An 18,534-nucleotide genomic window follows, 5' to 3' on the forward strand; every position below is an offset into this window, starting at 1 on the left:
CCCCATCCCCTGCACCCCGCGGGGGGGGGGCGGAGATTTTGCTGCAAAATGAACCCAAAACAGGCTGGGAAATGGGGTGTGTGTGGGGGGGGCACATTTCCCACCGCCCCACCGACCCCAGGGTGTGGGGAGAGGGGAGATTTGGGGGGGGGGGGCAGGACAGAAATATGGCAAAATATAGCAAAAAATGGGAAAAAAATGGCAAAATCCGGCAAAATATTGCGAAATGGGGTGCGGGGCTGGGGGCGCAGCGATGGGAGGGGGGGGGAGATGCTGGGGGGGGGGCGGTCTCTGCGGTGGGGGGCGGGGAGGGGGGGCGGGGAGTCGTGACGTCTGTGCCCCCCCCCCCTCCCGTCCCGCCCCCTGCGCGCAGTCAGCTGAGCCCCGCCGCGGCCACCACCGGAGCCCGGTGTCCCCCCCCCCCCCACCTTGTCCCCGGTGTCGCCCCCCCCAAAAAAAATCCCTCACCCCCCCCTTCTGCATCCTCGCTGCCACCCGCAGCGGCTGTCCGGCTGTTTGTCCGGCCCACCCCCCCCCACCCGACACCTCGTTTCTTTGCGCGCCCCCCCCCCTGCTTGGCACGACCCCCCCCCCCCGGCACCATGGCCCCCATCGGACTCAAGGCTGTGGTCGGAGAAAGTAAGAGCCCGGCCGCGCATCGCTGGGGGGGGGGGATGAAAATTGAGTCGGGGGGGGGTGGGGAGAGAATAAAATAAAGGGGAGGGGGGGGAAAAACGCCGGGCTCCGGGCGGGGGGGGGGCATCCCGAGGGGAAATGCCCCCGGGGGGGGATGCTGCGGATGCGCCAAACGGAGCCCGGGGGGGGGGCTCGGGGGGGACAACGGGCAGGGAGCGGGGACAGCGAGGGGGGGGTGTCCCCCTCCGGGTTTTATTTTAATTTTTATTTTTTGGGGGTGTTTTGGAGCTGTTGGGCTTTTTCTGCAGTGCTGAAGGGCGGCGCGGGGAGGGGGGGGGAGCGGTAAAAAAAAATAATAATAATAAATAAATGGCGGGGGGGGGGGGAAGGAGGAAGCGGGAGGCGCCGGAGCCTTTTCCCCGGATCTGAACGGGCGGGAGGCGATCGGGGCGCGGGCAGCAAAACCCAAAAGGCCCCCAAATGGCACGGGGGGGGCACCGAGGATGGGGGGGGGACATTAAACGGGGGGTCCACGGGGGGTGTCCGTGCCCAGCGCCGCGCCAGGCCGTGCGCCCGCCGCTTTGTCTGCGCCAAACCCCTCCCCGGGGGGGCTCCCGAATGCGCCCAGAAACATTTTTTCCCCTCGCCCCTCATCCCGGGGAGGGGGTGACCCCCCCCCAGCCCCGATCAGCCCCCCCCCGGGACCCCATGGCCGGGGATTTCGGTGCCCTCCGGCTCGCTATTTTTGGCCGGCGCTGCGGGGCGGAACGGAGGAGCCGCGGCTCCGCTTCCTCCTTCCCCTCCTGCCGCAAGCCGAGCAGCTCCTCAACGGCCTCTGGCCTCGGGGGGGGGCCGAAAAACCCCAGGCTGCAGGAGGGGGGGGGGAAATGTTCGTGCGACCCTCCCCCGCTGCGAAAATCTGTGCGTAAAAATAAGGAGACGGGAGCGAAAAGGGCAGGGACCGGGGGGAAACTTCCCCCGGGCTCCCCGCAGCCTTTTTGCCCCCCCCCCGCGCCCATCTTGCGGGACCGATATCCGTAGCAGGGGCTGGTTTGGGTGGTTTTTTGGTGTTTTTTTTTTTTTGGGGGTGGGGAGGGAGGGGGGGGGGCAATGGGAGAAATCCCCGCGGCCGCGATGGCTCCGGCTGCGGAGGCAGCGAACCCCTCCCGCAGCGGTGCAGATGGTGCGGCCGGGGCTGGTGGTGTGATCGGGTGGGTGGTGATGGAGGGGGGGGGACACCCCCCGGGTTGATGCCCCCCCCCCGGATGGATGGATTGATGGCCCCGCTTTGTTCCCAGCCGGCACCTGCCCGGGGGGGGGCTGCGCAAGTCGTGTGTCCCCCCCCCCCTCCCCAACCCGCCCTGGGGTGCTGCATTAAGGGGGGGCGTTAGGGAGGGGGGGTCAGAGCCGAGCGGGTTGGGAAATGAAATGGAAAATGCAGGAAAATGCCCCCCCCCCGCCCGGTTCTCTGCTGCAGGATGGGCTCTGGGAGGGGGGGGGGCTTTGCTGGGTGTCATCCTGGGGGGCTGGACCCCCCCCTCCACCTGAGCAGGAGGTTGGGGAGAGAAAGGGGCAGCCCCCAGCACATAGGTGGGGGGGGGACACGGATCCTGCACCCCCCCAGCAGGGCCCCAGGGCCTTGCCCTCGGCGAAGAGGGGACAGACGGGCAGCGCTGCGTGTCCCCTGCCCCTTGTTTGCATCATTGTCACGGGCTGGGGGCCATCACGGCTGTGCACACACAGGCTCGAGCCAGCATCGTGGAAATCTGGCCGGATCCGTCCCTTTGGGGTTTGGTTGCCCAAAAATAAGGGGATCCGGGCTGGGGAAGGTGAGGGGCAGCGGGGCGCCAGCCCCACAGCCTGCGGAGCGTGGGTGGCTGGAAGGAGAGGGCAGGGCTCTGCGTGCGGGCAAAATGCTGCATAGGATGGAGGGATGGGGCCCCTGCAGGAGCACTTGGGGGGGTCCAGCCCACCCCCAACCTGGGGCTGGGGGCTCCCGAGGCTGCTGCAGGAGGCTCTGGGTCTCATTGGGGCCGTTCCTGCTTTGTGGGGCTGCTCCCCGCTGCCAGGAGCCGCAGGGTACCCAGAGCTCCCCCTCCCCACTGCGGCTCTCCCCCACTGCACCAGGGCAGCGATTCCCCGAGGGGCACCCGCAGAGGGGGGAGATGCTCAGCGGGGAGGGCAGGAGGGCTGAGCCTGTGCCCTGGGGCTGACCCGAGGGCAGGATCCCTCTGCAGGCATCCTCGGAGGAGGGAAGGAGGGAGGGAGGAGGGATGGATGGAGGGATGGAGGGATGCTGCGCGCCGCCACGGCCCCACCTCCAGAGCTGCATTCCGCCCTGGCTTCCCTCCAGGCCAGGATTATTCCTCTGACCAGCTGGTGCTGGAGCAGGACAAGCTCTGGGGGCCCCCAGGGAGCTGGGAGCGGGTGGGCAGGGGTGTCGCAGGTGCCCCGGGCACCCGTTGTCACCCCCCAGCTGGGCTGTCCCTGCACCTTCCCGCATCCAGCAGCGATGGCTGCATCCATACCAGGACCTGCTCTCCTCTGGGGCTGGTCCTCCCGGTGTCTTCGGGTTCCAGCTGGAAAAATCTCACCCCATTGTGGCAGCTGGGGCCCACCCCTGAGGCTCCCAACCCCAAATCTTCACCTGACCCCCCCTGGGTGGACGTTCCTCCTGTCCTCACCTGTCCCTGGCTCCGTGCTGCCCCCCAGGGCCACCCTGCCCCAGGGCACAGCATCCTCACAGCAGCTCCCTCCCTCCAGCCCACGCTAAAATCCCCCCCGGACCCCCACCGCCGAGGCCGTGCCACGTCACCCGGTGTCCCCGTCCCTCCCTGCGGGGAGGTGACAGCCCAGGGAGCGGGTGCACGCTGAGCGGGGTGGCACGGGCAGGGCAGGGCAGGGCTGCGGGCTCGCTGCCAGCCTCAGGGCACGGCCGGGGCCCCCGGGGACCTGCGGAGCTGGTGCGTGACTCACCCGGGCGGCTGGGGGCACCTCGTGCTGCCAGCACCTTGCTGAGGACACGGGAGGATTTTGGGGCCAACCGCAGGATGCTCTGAGTCCATCTCGGGGTGCTTGGCTTGTGTACTGCGCCAGAGCCAGCTCCGGGCAGGTCCCTGCCACGCACAAGAGGAGGAAGAGGAGGTGATGAAGGGCACGGGACCAGGCCAACGTGGTGGGGACATGGCATGGGTGCACGTCGCGTCCTCCTCATCCTCATCCCTGCACGGGGCAGAGCTTCCAGCCCTGCCATCAGCTTGGCGTGCCCCAACCCCACAGCCAGAAGCAGACCCCACAGCTCCCACGAGAGCGGGCGCTTGGCAAAGCCCCTGCTGGGGTTTTTGCGTTTGTCCTCGTGGGATCGTTTTGTTTTGCCTCCAGCATCAGCTCCAAGTTGGGTCATGGCTCAAAAATTTAGCAATTTTAGCCTCCAGACCATGGTCTACACCTGAGCCTGAAAAATATCGTCCCTATGTCACCGTGAGTGATAACCGATCGCTTCGGCAGGGCTGCCTCCACCCACCGATGTCTGCGCGTGCAAGAAAGCAGAAAAAAAGCCACCACCAGGCCTAGAAATTTCCCCTCTTAATAAATAAATAAATAAATAAGGTCTGGGCCCAATTCCCTGGCACCTCTGAGGATTTTTCCCGGGAGAAACTCCCCCCAAAACCCAGGCATTGAGGAAGAGGCTCGGCACCGCGCGGCCGTCAGCAGATGCTGCGCCCACCAGCTCGCCGCGCGGGGAGGAGCCCGGGGCTCCTGCCTCTAGGAGGGAGAAAATAAATCAGGGTGAAGGCAGAGCGACCTGGGGGCTTCCACACAACCACGCAGAGACACACAGGTGGGCACGCACGGGTACGGCCTTGGTGGAGCCCACGGGATGGGGAGATGTGCCACCGGGGCACCGCCTGGAGCTGGACCCGTGCACCCCGGGGGTTGGCGTTTTGCTCCCTCTTGGTCAACGCGGAGGAGAACCAGGGCAGAAAGTCCTTGTGTGTGTGGACGAGTGGCACCTACCCCGGGATGCGGTGGCCCTGCGTGTCCCGTCCTGCCTCAGGGAAGCTCCTGGCTCCTGCAGCCACTGGCAGCCGGGTGCGGCACATGGCAGCACCTCCTCGAGGGTGGGAACGCCTGGGGGACGAGAACAAGCACAGGGAAGGGCGATGCCTTCAGAAGGGACCTGCTGTGATCTGTGCCCCGCTGAGCACCCAGCAGGAGAAGCTCTGCCCGACTCCCAGGTCCTCGTGCAGACACGAAGAACCCATGTCAAGAGCGGTCCTGCAGTGAAAATCCTTATGAATTTTACCGGTTTTTGATTTTTTGATCGTGCCTTTCATCTTCCTCATGTCCTTCTGGCCGTGCCCCCAAAGTCCTGAGCCGTTCTCCAGGTCTCTGCCCTGCCCCTGTCGAGGCCGTGCAGGTGGTTTTGGCTCCCATAACTGCAATTCTTCTCCGTGCCCCAACGGGCTGATGGCCTCCTCGCCACCCTCTGATCCTATTTGATCGGGGACCGCCTGGGGACAGGACGCTGGCACCTGTGTGTCCCCAGCTGGTGATGTTTTGGATGTAAGTGCACGGTCTGCTACATCGGAGCGTGGTTCTGCCTAGGTAACGTTGGCACTGCCTTCCCCAATTAGTTAACGAACCAGCGAAAGGCAGTTGCCAGGCCAACCCGAAGACAAACACGCTCGTCTCAAGGATGCGTCGTGACAGCTCCGCGAGGGAGGTGGGTCTGGAGCAAACCTCACCGTGGGCCTCTGTGGTCCAGTTCCCTGGCGGCTCCAGGACTCTGGGTCCCAAACGGAGTGCACAGGAGGAGGGTGAAGGGATTGAGCCCTGCCTGTGGCAAGGAGGAGCCCATGGTTGGGGTCCTGTAGGACCACGGGACCTGGTCTCCTGCCGCCCCTCACATCACTCCACCCCGCACCACGCCAGGACAAGGTGTGCTGCACACGAGGACCAGGAACATGGTGGCAGAGGAGCATTTCTGAGCAGCAGGAGTTTGGTTTCATAATTTCTGCGTTAGGGAAGGGCTTGGCCATTGCTGCCGAACACCTCTGGATGCAGAAACCCCATCCTGGTGCTCCAGCACCCGGTGCTGGCTGGGACCCGGCTCTGCTGCTTCCACTGCAGGTGGGCTTTGGGGCTGCTCGCTGGGCTCTGGGCTCTTTCCGAAGCCTAACAACAGGCTTGGGGCACCCCAAAAGAGTCCATCCCCGCCCAGCCTGAATTGGTCACAGCTTTTTCAGCACCTTTTCCCCCAGGAGCAGAGGTGTGGGGTCGGTCCCCGAGGCAGGCGGGACAGCCGCGGGTTGGTAACACCGCTAAGCCTCTTGCAGCACTGGATGGGCGCGAGTCCTACTAGGCCACCGTGTCACCGGCCTCTGGCCCTGGCTGAAGGCGATGTGCTGGGACACCCTCCTGCCACCGTCACCCCAAGAGGAGCCCTGCCGAGCGAGGGGGTGGCCGGGGAGGTGGCGGCTCTGGTGCGCCACACGAGGTGTCCCGGTGGCACGCTTAGGACCACGTTACTGGAGGTCCTCCGTTTGAGGTGGGGCTGCCTTGCCCATGGTGTTGGTGTCTTCTCTGCGTCGGAGGAGAAGCCCCGAGCTGTCTGTGCTGTCCGTTCTCAGCAGGAATTGTGATTAAAATCTTCCAGCCTGAAGGGAGTGAGCAACGTCCGAGTGGTGGAGGCGCTGGGTGGGTTGGATACACACACGAATCCCCCCCCGAAACCTGGGCTGCCTCCAAGATGAAAAGCTCGGCTGCGAGCATCACCGGCTGACGTTAGAGCCCCAAAGCTCTGGCTGAGACCATCTGAGGGCACGGGCGGCGGCGTCCGACCTGCTGTCGTGTGGATGTGAGAGCATCTCTGCCCAGGAGGGGCCAGGCTTGCCTCGAGGCGCCAGGAGCAGGGGAGCTGCTGTTTCCCCTCTTGCCGAGTGCCGAATTGCCTCAAGGATGCCTTTGCATGGCTCATCCTCGACAGCTCGTCCTCACTGGCATCCCCTCTCCCTTGCAACCTCTCCGGTTTTGCTCCACGGACAAACAGCTGCGGGGCCAGCAGCAACTGAGGCACCCGAGGCTCCTTCCCCGCAGCCCTCGGTGCAGGACGCTCGCTCCCAGCCTCCTTCCTTCTTGTTCCCAGCCTCCTTCCTTCCTTCCTCTCCCTGCCCCGGAGCACCACGCTGCTTCAGGGGCAGGATTTCTGCCTGGCTGCCCGGATCCAGGAGCCCAGCCCTGTCCCCACCGGCAGCACCTCGGTGCTCCCATCACGGCTTTTTCCCCGGGGTGTCGGGCGCAGGGTGTCCTGCAAACAGCACCAAACAGCACCGTTATCCATGGGGCCTCGCACAGGGGAAACAGCCAAAGATGAGGAATGAAAAGAGGGAAGGAGCCTCTGGCAGGAGCCGGCAATGTTTGTCACCGGGCGCTGGCTGCTGGAAGCTGAGCGAATGCAGCCCTGGTTGGGGACGTGGTCTGGGGGCTGCGGGGGGTCCCCGGCACCAGCAGAGAACCAGGGGACACCGTGGGGGCCCTCTCTGCTGCACCCTGCCCAGGGCAAAGCAAAATTCCCCATTGAGGCCTTGCTTTTTTGCTGCTTGGGTGCCCCGGGTGTGGGTGCACCACGGGGTTTGGGGGCGGCCCCACTGTTCCCAGTTCCCACTGTTCCCAACGCCGCCTGTTCCCAGTTACCCCCCCGTGGCCTGCAGGTGCCCCGCACCCAAGGGAGAAGCTACGGGATGAGAGCAAGGCCGGGCAGCACCCCAAGGTCACAGCCAGCAGCTTTTGGGGCTCCCCCAGGGACACCTAATGGGGAAGGAGCCTGTGTGCACCAACAGCAGGAACCTCCGAGTTCTGCAGCGGGTTTTACACCACTGCCAGCCCTGTGCCCCTGCAGCTTCACAGCACGTGGCAGGGCAGGGAAGTGAACCCAAATGCAGCATCACCCCAACACGGACATTTATAGGGCTGGCAGCTCCCCATGCAGTCCCTTCCGTGTGCCTCCCTCAAGCCCTGTCCTGGAATGAGGCAGATTCAGGTCCCCAGCTGCCCCATATAAACCTGCGTCGAGCTCTGCCCGCGGGACCGGCACCCCTGGGGGTGCTGCCATGGGGGAGGCTCCCCGGGACGAGGCTGGCAGGGCAGCACCCACACCAACTGCCCCCCCACACCTCCACATTATGTAATTCAGAAACATTTCCTGATGGGGTTTTAATTGGGGTTTTAATTGGGTACCCCCATCCCTGTCCTGGGGGCCAGGGGCTTGGAGCAGAGCCCCCCAGGAGGGCAGCAGGGATGTGGCACGGCGGCGCACGGACGCAGACCCTTCCCCAGGCCCGGCCAGGCAGCCCACCAGCCCTGTACTTCATTTTCCAGGGACAAAGGGGACCTTTGGGGCTTGCCCCCCGATCCCAGCACGGATCCCGGGGTGCCTGCGCCCAGGGAACGGGCAGGGGGTGGCCTGGCTGAGGGGACAGCGCGGGGACACCAACCCCAGCTGGTTGTGTAAGCGGGGCAGGGCCGGGTGTGAGATGAGCTTCTGGGGGATTACAAGGAGCAGGCTGAGGCCGCCTGGGGCTTGTTGCTAAAAGGAGCCCTTAAAGCCGCTGTTGTTTTCCTGGCGCTTTGGATTAGGGCCGAGGCGTGCGGGGTGGCCCCCGGGGACCCCCACGTCCCTCTGCCATCTGGGGCGCGCTTTTGGGTCCCGCTCCCTGCTCCCCGCAGGGTGGGCTCAGCTCCTGCGCTCAGCCCCGTGTGGGTTTTTGGGGGCCACCACTTGTGCCAGGTCCCCAAAACACCCCTGCCACCCCAAAAGGAGCCCTACTGAGCGAGTGGCTGCGCTCAGCCATCCCAGGATGGCAGTTTTGGGACCCCCAGGAGGGGTAGAGTGGGGCTGGCACGGCCCCATAAGCAATGGGGGGGTTCCAGCGCCCTCAGCACAGCTCCCCCGCTGCAGGTGGGCACCCTGGGGTGCTGCGGGGAGGTTTGGGGTCCTCACGCCGCCCCCTGCTCCGTCTCTTGCAGAAATTATGCACGATGTGATCCGCAAGGTGAAGAAGAAGGGAGAATGGAAGGTGAGCAGCGGGGCTGGAGGAGGAGGAGGAGGAGGATGAAGCTGGGAAGGGGTCGGAGCGGGCTGGGAGCCCCAGGGCACCGTCGGGGTGCAGGGCAGGGCTTCTCCCCGCTGCCCCGTCCCCAGCTGGTGTCCGCTGTCCCCAGGTGCTGGTGGTGGACCAGCTCAGCATGCGCATGCTGTCCTCCTGCTGCAAAATGACCGACATCATGACGGAGGGCATCACCAGTGAGTACAGCGCCGCGCACAGCTCCCGCACAGCTTGCTGCAGGAAGGGCAGGCACCCCCCTGGCACCCAGCCCCCCATCTCCATCCTGTGCCCGGTGCCTTTGAGTCCCTCCCAGCCCGTGGGGGCCGAGCCCCTCGCCTCCTGGCAGTGCCTGCGGCGCTCAGAGAGGAGAAGGAAAGCACTGGCGGTGCCTCGGGAGGTGCTGGGTGTTGGGGGCTTGTCCCCGGGGTACCACTACGTCCCAAGGCAGAGCATCACCCCCAAGTGTCCCCCTGCAGCCCGGGGGCACGAGGATGGACCAAAGCAGCCACAGCACAGCAGCACGCACACAAATCCATCGCCCCCCTCCCCGAGACCTTTCCAAGCACCCAAGTGTCTCCCACAGGGTGACACAGGGCTGGGGTGGGCTGGGGACAGCCCCAACTGCCACACAGGTGGGGGCGAGTGGCCAGGGAGATGTTTGACCCCCGTGTTTCCCCCCCAGTCGTGGAAGACATCAACAAGCGCCGGGAGCCGCTGCCCAGCCTGGAGGCCGTGTACCTCATCACGCCCTCCGAGAAGGTGAGCAGGGGCTGGGGGCAGGAGGAGGAGGAGGATCTGCGCCCATGGGAACACCCTGGCACGGGTCGTGGTGCCAAGCCTGTGGCGTGCAGGGCGGGGAGCACAGGGTGCTGCTCCTTGTGCTTTTGGTGCCGCGATGTGGGGCCGCCCTGCCCAGCCCAGCCCAGCTGCTCGCGTGTCTCTTGCAGTCCATCCACTCCCTCATCAACGACTTCAAGGACCCCCCCACCTCCAAGTACAGAGCTGCCCACGTCTTCTTCACTGACTGTGAGTGCTGCATGGGGATGGGGCAAGGAGCTGAGAGCAGGGGGTGCCCGCGGGGAGCTGCAGGACGGGGCTGGGACATGGCCACGGGCGGGTTTGTGCGTGCCAAAAGTGGGGTCAGGGCTCCTCACCCCCAGGCACTGCAGGCAGCATCCCCCCATCACAAAACGCATCATGCAAACCAAGAGAAGGGAATGATTCCACTAAAACATGCACAGAAAGGTGGGTGGGAGGGATGCCTGGGCAGAGCAGGACCACGGGAGCTTGGCCACCATGCCCTGAGCGCAGCCTCCTCCTCTCCCTCCCCTCCAGCCTGCCCCGACGCCCTCTTCAACGAGCTGGTGAAATCCCGAGCTGCCAAGGTCATCAAGACCCTGACCGAGATCAACATCGCCTTCCTGCCCTCCGAGTCCCAGGTGGGTCTGGGCTGGGGTGTCCCGGGGGACGGGGCAGAGGGGGTGCTCCGGGTCCCTCCCCGGCCCAGCAGGGTTTGCGTAAGAGCCGCAGACCCCACGAGCCCTCTCCCCGCGCTGCTCCCAGCACCCTGTCTCCTCCGATTACGTCTCGGGGCCGATCGGCTGCGGGGATTTAGCGCCTTGGCCCCGTGCCCGTGCTGTCAGGCTCTGCCCCCCCGGCACAGCACCACCCGGGGGCACCAGGCGGCCAGCCCCCTGCCGCAGGGACAAGGGGAACGGGGAGGAATGGGTGGCAGCGGATTTTGGAGGAGACCATGGTGAGGGCAGGTGGAAGATGAGCTCCTAGGGACCCCGTGCAGGGCAGAATTGGCTTTGGTTTTACTGTCCCTGCTCCTCCTCGCCTCCCTGGTTCCCTGCCTGGGCGCAGGCAATGCTGTGCGCAGGGGCTGGGCGAGCTCCTGGGGGCTCTGCGCGTGCCCAGGGCCTGCACCAAGGAGCAGGGGCTGGGGAGGGGCTCAGGGCACGGTGGTGGCGGCCGAAACCCCAAAGGACACCCCAAACATTGCCAAACCTGCAGCCAGGACCCGGCACCTGCCTGGGTTTGGGTCGGGTTCCCCAACCCACCAGGGCTGCTCGATGCCCTCGCAGCCCGGCCCCGCTAAGCACCCTCCCGCTGCGCTCCCCAGGTCTACTCCCTGGATTCGGCCGACTCCTTCCAGAGCTTTTACAGCCCCCACAAGGCCCAGATGAAGAACCCGATCCTGGAGCGGCTGGCGGAGCAGATCGCCACGCTGTGCGCCACGCTGAAGGAGTACCCGGCTGTGCGGTACCGCGGGTGAGGACGGGGGGAGGCGGCACAGAGGGGCACGCGGGGGCACCCGGGGGCTCACCAAATTCCCCGGGGAGAGGGGAAAAGGACCATTCCCTCCTCCTCCTTGCGCAGGGACTACAAAGACAACGCCATGCTGGCGCAGCTCATCCAGGACAAGCTGGATGCCTACAAGGCTGACGACCCCACCATGGGCGAGGTGAGCAGGGGGAGGCACGGGGGGGGCATCTCAGGGGGCACCCCCTGATGGGTGGTGGCAGCGGGGACCTGGGGACCGCTGCTGACGGCTCCGGTGGCTCGGCAGGGCCCGGACAAGGCTCGCTCCCAGCTCCTCATCCTGGACCGTGGCTTCGACCCCGCTTCCCCGGTGCTGCACGAGCTGACCTTCCAGGCCATGAGCTACGACCTGCTGCCCATCGAGAACGACGTCTACAAGTGAGTGCCACCCCCGTGCTCACCCGCCCCCAGGCGCCCGGGGCTGATGCAAAAGCCTTTTCTAAACCCCCTCCCAACCTATAAATGGGTACAAGGTGGTGGGAATTAAATCAAACTGAAATAACCTCGCCCCATCACTGGCAGAGCCCAGAGCAGCCCCCACCTGCCCCATGTCCCCCCCGAGCCACGTGTGACCGCGCGCCCCGTCCCCTCCCCGCTCCTGCCCTCTTCCCAGGTACGAGACGAGCGGCATCGGGGAAGCCCGGGTTAAGGAGGTTCTCCTGGATGAGGACGATGACCTCTGGGTGTCCCTTCGCCACAAGCACATCGCGGAGGTGTCCCAGTGAGTGTCCCCGGGGTGCCTCGCTGCTGCCCCTGCCCCGCGTGGGTGCGTTTGGGCACCCAGCGGCCCCTCGGGTCGGTCCCTCTGTGCTGACGGCTGCGCCCTCCTCCTGTCCCCAGGGAGGTGACCCGGTCCCTGAAGGAGTTTTCGTCGAGCAAGAGGATGAACACAGGCGATAAGGTGACACCTCCGGGCGAGCGCAGGCACCCAAGGGCCAGGATACAGCAAAGCCTCACGGGGACACCTGCAGGGGGTCCCTGATGGGCAGGGGGGAGCCGTGGGGCACTGACCCCACACCTGGGGCTGAGGGAATGGGGAAGGTGCCCTTGGAGGGGCACCAGGGTCCCCCCGGCACGGGGTGCACGCATGTCCCACCAAACCCCAACAGAGGGGGAGGTTTGGGCAGGGTCCTGGCCCCAGGTCCCCCGGGGTGACCTCGTCCCCTTCCCTCGCAGACCACCATGAGAGACCTGTCCCAGATGCTGAAGAAGATGCCGCAGTACCAGAAGGAGCTCAGCAAGGTAAAGCAGGGGAAAGGTCTGAGCAGGGCCACTGGTGCTGGGCCTCACGGGGAGCACCCAAAGGTGGCTTTCCCAGTGGGAAGGTGGCTCCGGGCTGGGGCTGGCAGCTTTGGGGTGGTGGCACGGGGACCTTGGTGTGCTCCAGCCCTGCAAGGGTGTCCCTGCGTGTCTCTCCCCAGTACTCCACTCACCTGCACCTGGCCGAGGACTGCATGAAGCACTACCAGGGCACAGTGGACAAGCTCTGCAGAGTTGAACAGGTACCAGCACCCCCACACACCCCCTGTAACCCCATGGGATGGCTGGGGACAGCGGCTCCTGCCCAGCAGCCCAGAGCCACCACCGAGTGGTGACGAGCGTGCCCGTGCTCCGCAGGACCTGGCCATGGGCACCGATGCTGAAGGAGAGAAGATCAAGGACCCCATGAGGGCCATCGTCCCCATCCTGCTGGATGGGAATGTCAGCACCTACGACAAGATCCGCATCATCTTGCTGTACATCTTCCTGAAGAATGGTGAGGAGGAGAGCAGGGCAAGGGGAGAAGGGAGACGGGCAGCTCCGGGAGCATTGGGCCAGCAAAAGCTGGGTGGAAAAGCTCAGCCCTGTGTGACTGCCACCCAGCCGGGTGTCCTCAGGTGACGCTGAGGGGCCGTGTCCCCGCTCGCAGGCATTCCTCAGCAGGTCCCATTTTCCCAAATCTCCCCATTTCTCTGCAGGTATCACCGAGGAGAACCTGAACAAGCTGATCCAGCACGCCCAGATCCCGGCAGAGGACAGCGAGATCATCACCAACATGGCCCACCTCGGGGTGCCCATCATCACAGACGTGAGTGTCCACCTCCCGCCCCCCCCTCGGCCCCCGGGAAGGCCCCCACCCTGCTCGTGTCCCCCGGGGTGTCCCCGTTGGGGTGGCCCTCCCGTGGCTCAGGGTGTCCCCGTCCTCGTGCCCAGTCCACCCTGCGCCGCCGGAGCAAGCCGGAGCGGAAGGAGCGGATCAGCGAGCAGACCTACCAGCTCTCCCGATGGACCCCCGTCATTAAGGACATCATGGAGGTGAGACAGCGACAGCGGGGACGGGGGGGACAGCAGGGACCTCAGCACCACCGGGCAGGGACCTGTGGGGAGCAGGGGGCTGCTGGCACATCTCCCCAGTGCACCCTCCGCACCGCTCACAGCCCCGTGGTGCCACGCGGGCAGTGGCTGTGGGGGTTTCTTTGCGATTGCTCCAAAGTAGGGTGGGACTTGGGAAGTTTTTGTGGCCCCCATGTGCACACCAGGCTGTGGGGGGGTTGTGCAGCCCCCAGAGCACCGTGTCCTGAGCGTCCCCACAGTACAAAGCCCAGCCCTGCGCTCGGTTACCGCAGCTCCCTTCATTTCCAAAAGCACGCAGCCTCGCTCCTGCCTTCCTCCCCCCAGCTCTGTGCAAACTTTCCTGCCCCGTTTTGCACCTGGGGCACCCTGGAGCTGATCCCCGAGCTCTGTGGGGGCTGCACAGCGCAGCCAGGTCCCAGCAAACCACTCGCAGGTGACGTTCACCCCCCAGCTGTGGTCACCGAGCACAAAGCAGCAGCTTCCTTACCTTACCCAGGGCTGGGTCCCCCAGCTGGGATGCTTGGAGATCAGCTCCAGCCCTTGAGGCTCTCAGAAAAACAAAATGAGGAAGGGCCCGGCCTCCTTTCACCACCTTGGGAGGCACCTCGAGGTCAGGGTGAGCCTCAGCCTGCGCTGCCCATGCCCCGCAGCAGAGGCACCACCTTCCCCTTCCCAGCTGCACCGAATTTCAGCAGCTCAACCACATCCTCCCCCAAAGCCACCCAATGCAAATGTATGCAAATATATGCAAATGAACAACGCGTAATTGAATTGATAGGGCTTTGCCTGGTGTCTGTGCCCTGGGGGCTGCACCCTGCTGGGGTTTGGGACCAGGGCGAGGGAGGAGCGGGGACGCGGGTGTCGGGCAGCGCCCGGCTGCTCACTGAGGCTGTGCCCCGCAGGATGCCATCGACGACAAGCTGGACACCAAGCACTACCCCTACATCTCCACCCGCTCCTCCGCCTCCTTCAGCACCACCGCCGTCAGGTGGGTCCCGCGGCACCCAGCCCCTGCCCTCCCCCTCGCGGCCATCCCGTGCCTCAGTTTCCCCACCCCGAACAGAAAACGAGCCGCCCTCGTGGCTGGGAAGCCACCGAGGACATCACCTGCTCTCACAGCAATTTGGGAACTAATTAATTTTAATTTTTATTTTGTAATAAGCTAACTCATTGCTGTCAGAGCCGTCCCTAACCCCTCTCCTCCCTCTCTAGTGCCCGCTACGGCCACTGGCACAAGAACAAGGCCCCCGGCGAGTACCGCAGCGGCCCCCGCCTCATCATCTTCATCCTGGGAGGGGTGAGCATGAACGAGATGCGCTGCGCCTACGAGGTGACGCAAGCCAGCGGCAAGTGGGAAGTGCTAATAGGTGAGTGGGGGCCCGGCCCCGCGCCCCCCGCCCGCTGCTCATCCCACGCTCGCCCCGCGCCGCCGCCGCCGCCAAATCCGGCCTCCAGGTGACTGCAGGGCCCCTGTGCCGAGGTGTCCTGCCGGTGTCACCCCCCTGGGGACACAGCGTGACCCCCCAGCCGCCCCTCTCTTTGCCCCCCTCTTCGTCGCCTGGGTGAGTTTTGCTGCGCGAGGTGCAGGAGCTGGGGAGGGGGGGGTGCAGCCGGCTCTGGCCCCGTTGCCCCCAGCGCTGCGTGCTCCTTTGGGGCTGTGCCGCAGGAGGAAGGAAGCGGTGTGCAACCCGGCACGCAGCGGGTGTGCAATAGGGTGTGTGCAACCCCACAGCCTGCGGGCACAGCGGGACACGTGCCGTGCGTGCGCCCTGCCCTGCGCAGCGTGCCCGCCTTCGGCACCCTTCGGTCAGGCAGCGCACGGTGGCAGCGCTGCCTGCTGCCAGCGGGGGCTCCGAGACCCCCTGAGACCCCCCAGGGGAACGCAGCCGGGCCCAGGACAGGCTCGGGCAGCCGGTCGCCATCCCCCTCCTGCCCCCTGACCCGTCGCCGTCCCGCGTCTTGCCCATCTCGTGCCGCGCACCTCTCCGTGCCCACTGTCCTCGCATGCTCGGTGCGGGTGGCGCATCCTTCGTCGTCGTCGTCATCCCCTCCTTCCCAAAATGCGCCCGAGCTGCCGCGGGCTCCCCGGCCGGCGCCGGTGCATGCTGTGTGCCCCCCGGGGCTGTGGCCGGGACGTCAGCCCCGCTCTGTTCTCCCGCAGGTTCTACTCACATTCTCACTCCCACCAAATTTCTCATGGACCTGAGGCACCCCGACTTCAGGGACTCCACTAGGGTATCATTTGAGGATCAGGCTCCAGCAATGGAGTGAGCCAAAGAAACCAAGTAAAGGCAGCCTACTAACGAAAAAAGAAACTCTTCCTCCCCGAAGGGCTTTCTTTGATTCTTCCGTCCTTCCGTTAATTATGATTTCGGTTTGCTTTTCCTTTCGGGTTCCGTTGATGAGAAAATGCTTGCAGTTCCTGGGCTGGAACGCCTCCAGCGCCGCCTCCATCACCCCGCCACCATGGCTCCGGCCCCGCCGGCCCCCTCATGCCATCCGCTCCCCATCGCGCGCTCCGGAGGGGCCGGGACGCGGGGCAGGTCCCACCCGCTCAGGGACAGGTGGAGCGCTGTCCCGGGGGGGCTGCGTGTGCGTGGGGCAGCCCCCGCCGCCTGCCCCGGCTCCTCTCGCCGTTGCGGTGTGCTCGGGGGAGAAGAAATTGGGCTGAAATCCTCGGTTCTGTAGGAAATCTTGGTTTTTCTCGGCTCTTCGCGGTGGCGGTGTGGTGGCCTCCCCAGGATGGGGCAGGGCCACGTGCTGTCCCCCCCCAGGGCACACGGGGACAGAGGTTTCTCCTCCTGCCGCAGCAGCACTCGGGCACGGGGATGTGGTGCCCAGCATCGCGCCGGCCGCATCCTGCTCCAGGCAGAAGCAGCCCCTGCAACATGGGGGCCAAGCAGGGCGCAGCCAGGCAGGAGCAGGGCTGCCGAAGTCAGGACCCCCCTTCACCTCCTCCTCCTCCTCTCTGACCCCTTTTTTCCCCCCTGTCACCCCTTCTGCCCAGGGATGCTCAGTGCTGCGTCCTGCTGACCCCCCCCTTGCGATGCTCCCCCCACCCCGATGCCCCCCGCAGGTGCCCGCTGCAGGATGGGGACAGGAGGGTCCCCATCGTCGCCGTCCCCGCTGCGCCCCCGGCACCTCCCGGCCCCCCCGGCTTCATCCCGCCGCCCTCCAGCTCCATCCATCTCCTCCATCTCTCCTTTGCCTTTCCTTTCCCTGTTTTTTCCTCCCATGGGCGTTCATTTCTGTGCAAGCATTTCCAGTTGCGTGCGCACCCTCCCGCCAGGTAAGGCCTCGCCGGGGGGGGGCCGGGGACCCTTTTTTGGGGGGTTGGGGGGAAGCGGGGCCATCAGCCGGGACATGGGGGGGACGCACGAAGCTGGCGCTGACGCCCTCGCCCTCTCTGCCCCCCGCAGGGTCCACGCACATCCTCACCCCACAGAAACTGCTGGACACGCTGAAGAAGCTCAATAAAACAGAGGAGGAAAGCAGCAGTTAAAAGGAAACGCCGCCAGCGACCCGACGCCGACTGCACCCCCCCCGCCGGGCACCCGGCCCGGGGCGCGCTCCTGCGCCGAACCGCGTCCCCAAACCCAAACCCAAACCCAACCCGACCCCGGCCCGGCCGAGCTTTCTCTCTTGTTCTTGTGTTGAGCCCCCCCTGCTCCTTCCCCGTCCCCCTCTCAGCGCAGGGAAGGGACCCCAGATGCAAGCGCGTTAGGAGAAGCGCTGTGGTGTGGCCAAAAAAAAGTACTGATACCCGCACCCCGAGCTGCCGCTGTCTGGGGGGTTCACTTCCCAGTGACCCGCAAACAGCAGCGACAAAAATAACAGGAAAACACCAAAAAAAAAAAAAAAAACCCTCCCTGAAATTTTCCCTCCCCGTTGGGTTCCTGCAGGGATGGACGGACGGGCAGCCGGCCGCCCCTCCTGCCCCATCGCACCCGCGCTGCTGCTGGCGGTGTTTCCTCCCCAGCTCTTTTTGGGGTAGAAGCCCCCCCCTCCCGGTGCCCTTTCCCTTGGATTTGGGGGCAGCTGCCCCCCCAGATGTGTGTGCCAACATCTGGCAGGGGATGGGGGGGGGGTGGCTCTGCCCCACGCTACCCCAAATCCCCACGCAAAAAGGGACCAGAACGGTCAAACCCCGCGGACGGGACCCGTTTGCTTGCACGGCCCTTCCCTCCCCGTCAGGCTGCGTACTCCTTCAGCCCACAGATATATATATATATTTTTAACAGGCAGCACACGTACACACACACACACATATATATATATATCCCTGCAGACAAGGAAGCTATGAGGCCCCCGCCCCGCTCGTGTCCCCCAGTGGTGAAGCGTTCCCGAGCGTGCCGTCGCCCCGAGGCCCCGCAGCCCCCCGGGCCCCCCAGCGGACCCTGTGTATATGAATTCTGTGTCTCGTGCAGTTCTTACAGCTTGGTGTATAGTGATTTAACCAAAACTCCTCGGATTTTTTGTTTTTTACGTCCCAGGATTGCCCCCCCTGCCCCGCCACTAGATGCACTGCAATATTTTGGGGTCTTTCGTTTTGTTCTCTTCTGTTCCCTCCCTCTGAAGGCTGTGACCCCTTTTCCTTCCCCAAAATCTCTTTCTTGCCTCGTTGGTGGTTCTCCCCTCTCCTTCCTTTCCCTGTCTGCTCCTTGCCCATAAAGTTAAATATATATTTTTAGGGCAAAGGCTGTATCATTGCACTGATATTTGTTGGTTCCCCCTTGGTCCTCCCGCCCCGTTTGAGTTCCTTCTCAGTTTAGCAACGCGAAAACGCTTCAGGATCCTGTATGTTGGACGTTATTATTATTTTTTTTTTTTCTGTTACAGTTATTTATATAAAAAATAATTTATCAAAAAGAAAAACTAAAAAAAAAAAAAAAAAATCTAGTCTGTCTTGGAACTTGTTTACCTTGAAGTTACTGGAATCTAAGTGTTTGACGGTGTTGAAGCACAACCATGTATCATCTCTGTATAGCTGTTCTGTACAAGCACTCGAGTGGCTCAATAAACGCGATCTCCATACCCAGTGCAAGGAGGCTGCGCCTGCCGCTTGCTTGGGGGCTGTGGGGCGGGGGGAGGCAGGGTTTGGGGTCTGCCCCCCAAAAAAAAACAGCCCCGG

At 64.7% G+C, this 18,534-nt stretch overlaps 1 protein-coding gene across 2 annotated transcripts; it reads left to right on the forward strand.

The window, feature by feature from the left end:
• The first annotated feature begins 568 nt into the window (after positions 1 to 568).
• Positions 569 to 18,499, forward strand: LOC309885551 (syntaxin-binding protein 1). 2 transcript variants are annotated; one of them, XM_082775603.1, is made up of 19 exons: positions 569 to 639; positions 8,665 to 8,714; positions 8,860 to 8,941; positions 9,427 to 9,503; positions 9,692 to 9,770; positions 10,080 to 10,183; positions 10,870 to 11,018; positions 11,127 to 11,211; positions 11,317 to 11,447; positions 11,683 to 11,790; positions 11,910 to 11,970; positions 12,246 to 12,311; positions 12,491 to 12,571; positions 12,687 to 12,825; positions 13,028 to 13,137; positions 13,263 to 13,364; positions 14,306 to 14,391; positions 14,616 to 14,770; positions 16,823 to 18,499. In XM_082775603.1, the coding sequence occupies exons 1-19, from the start codon at positions 603 to 605 to the stop codon at positions 16,903 to 16,905; spliced, it is 1,785 nt and encodes a 594-aa protein (XP_082631729.1). In that variant the 5' UTR covers positions 569 to 602; the 3' UTR covers positions 16,906 to 18,499. The 2 variants fall into 2 exon arrangements, with proteins under 2 accessions (XP_082631729.1, XP_082631730.1); XM_082775604.1 differs by lacking the exon at positions 16,823 to 18,499 and adding an exon at positions 15,565 to 16,084.
• Positions 18,500 to 18,534: the final 35 nt, after the last annotated feature.

This window comes from Aythya marila (genome assembly GCF_965140915.1).
Source record: "Aythya marila genome assembly, chromosome: 19".
NCBI lineage: Eukaryota > Metazoa > Chordata > Aves > Anseriformes > Anatidae > Aythya > Aythya marila.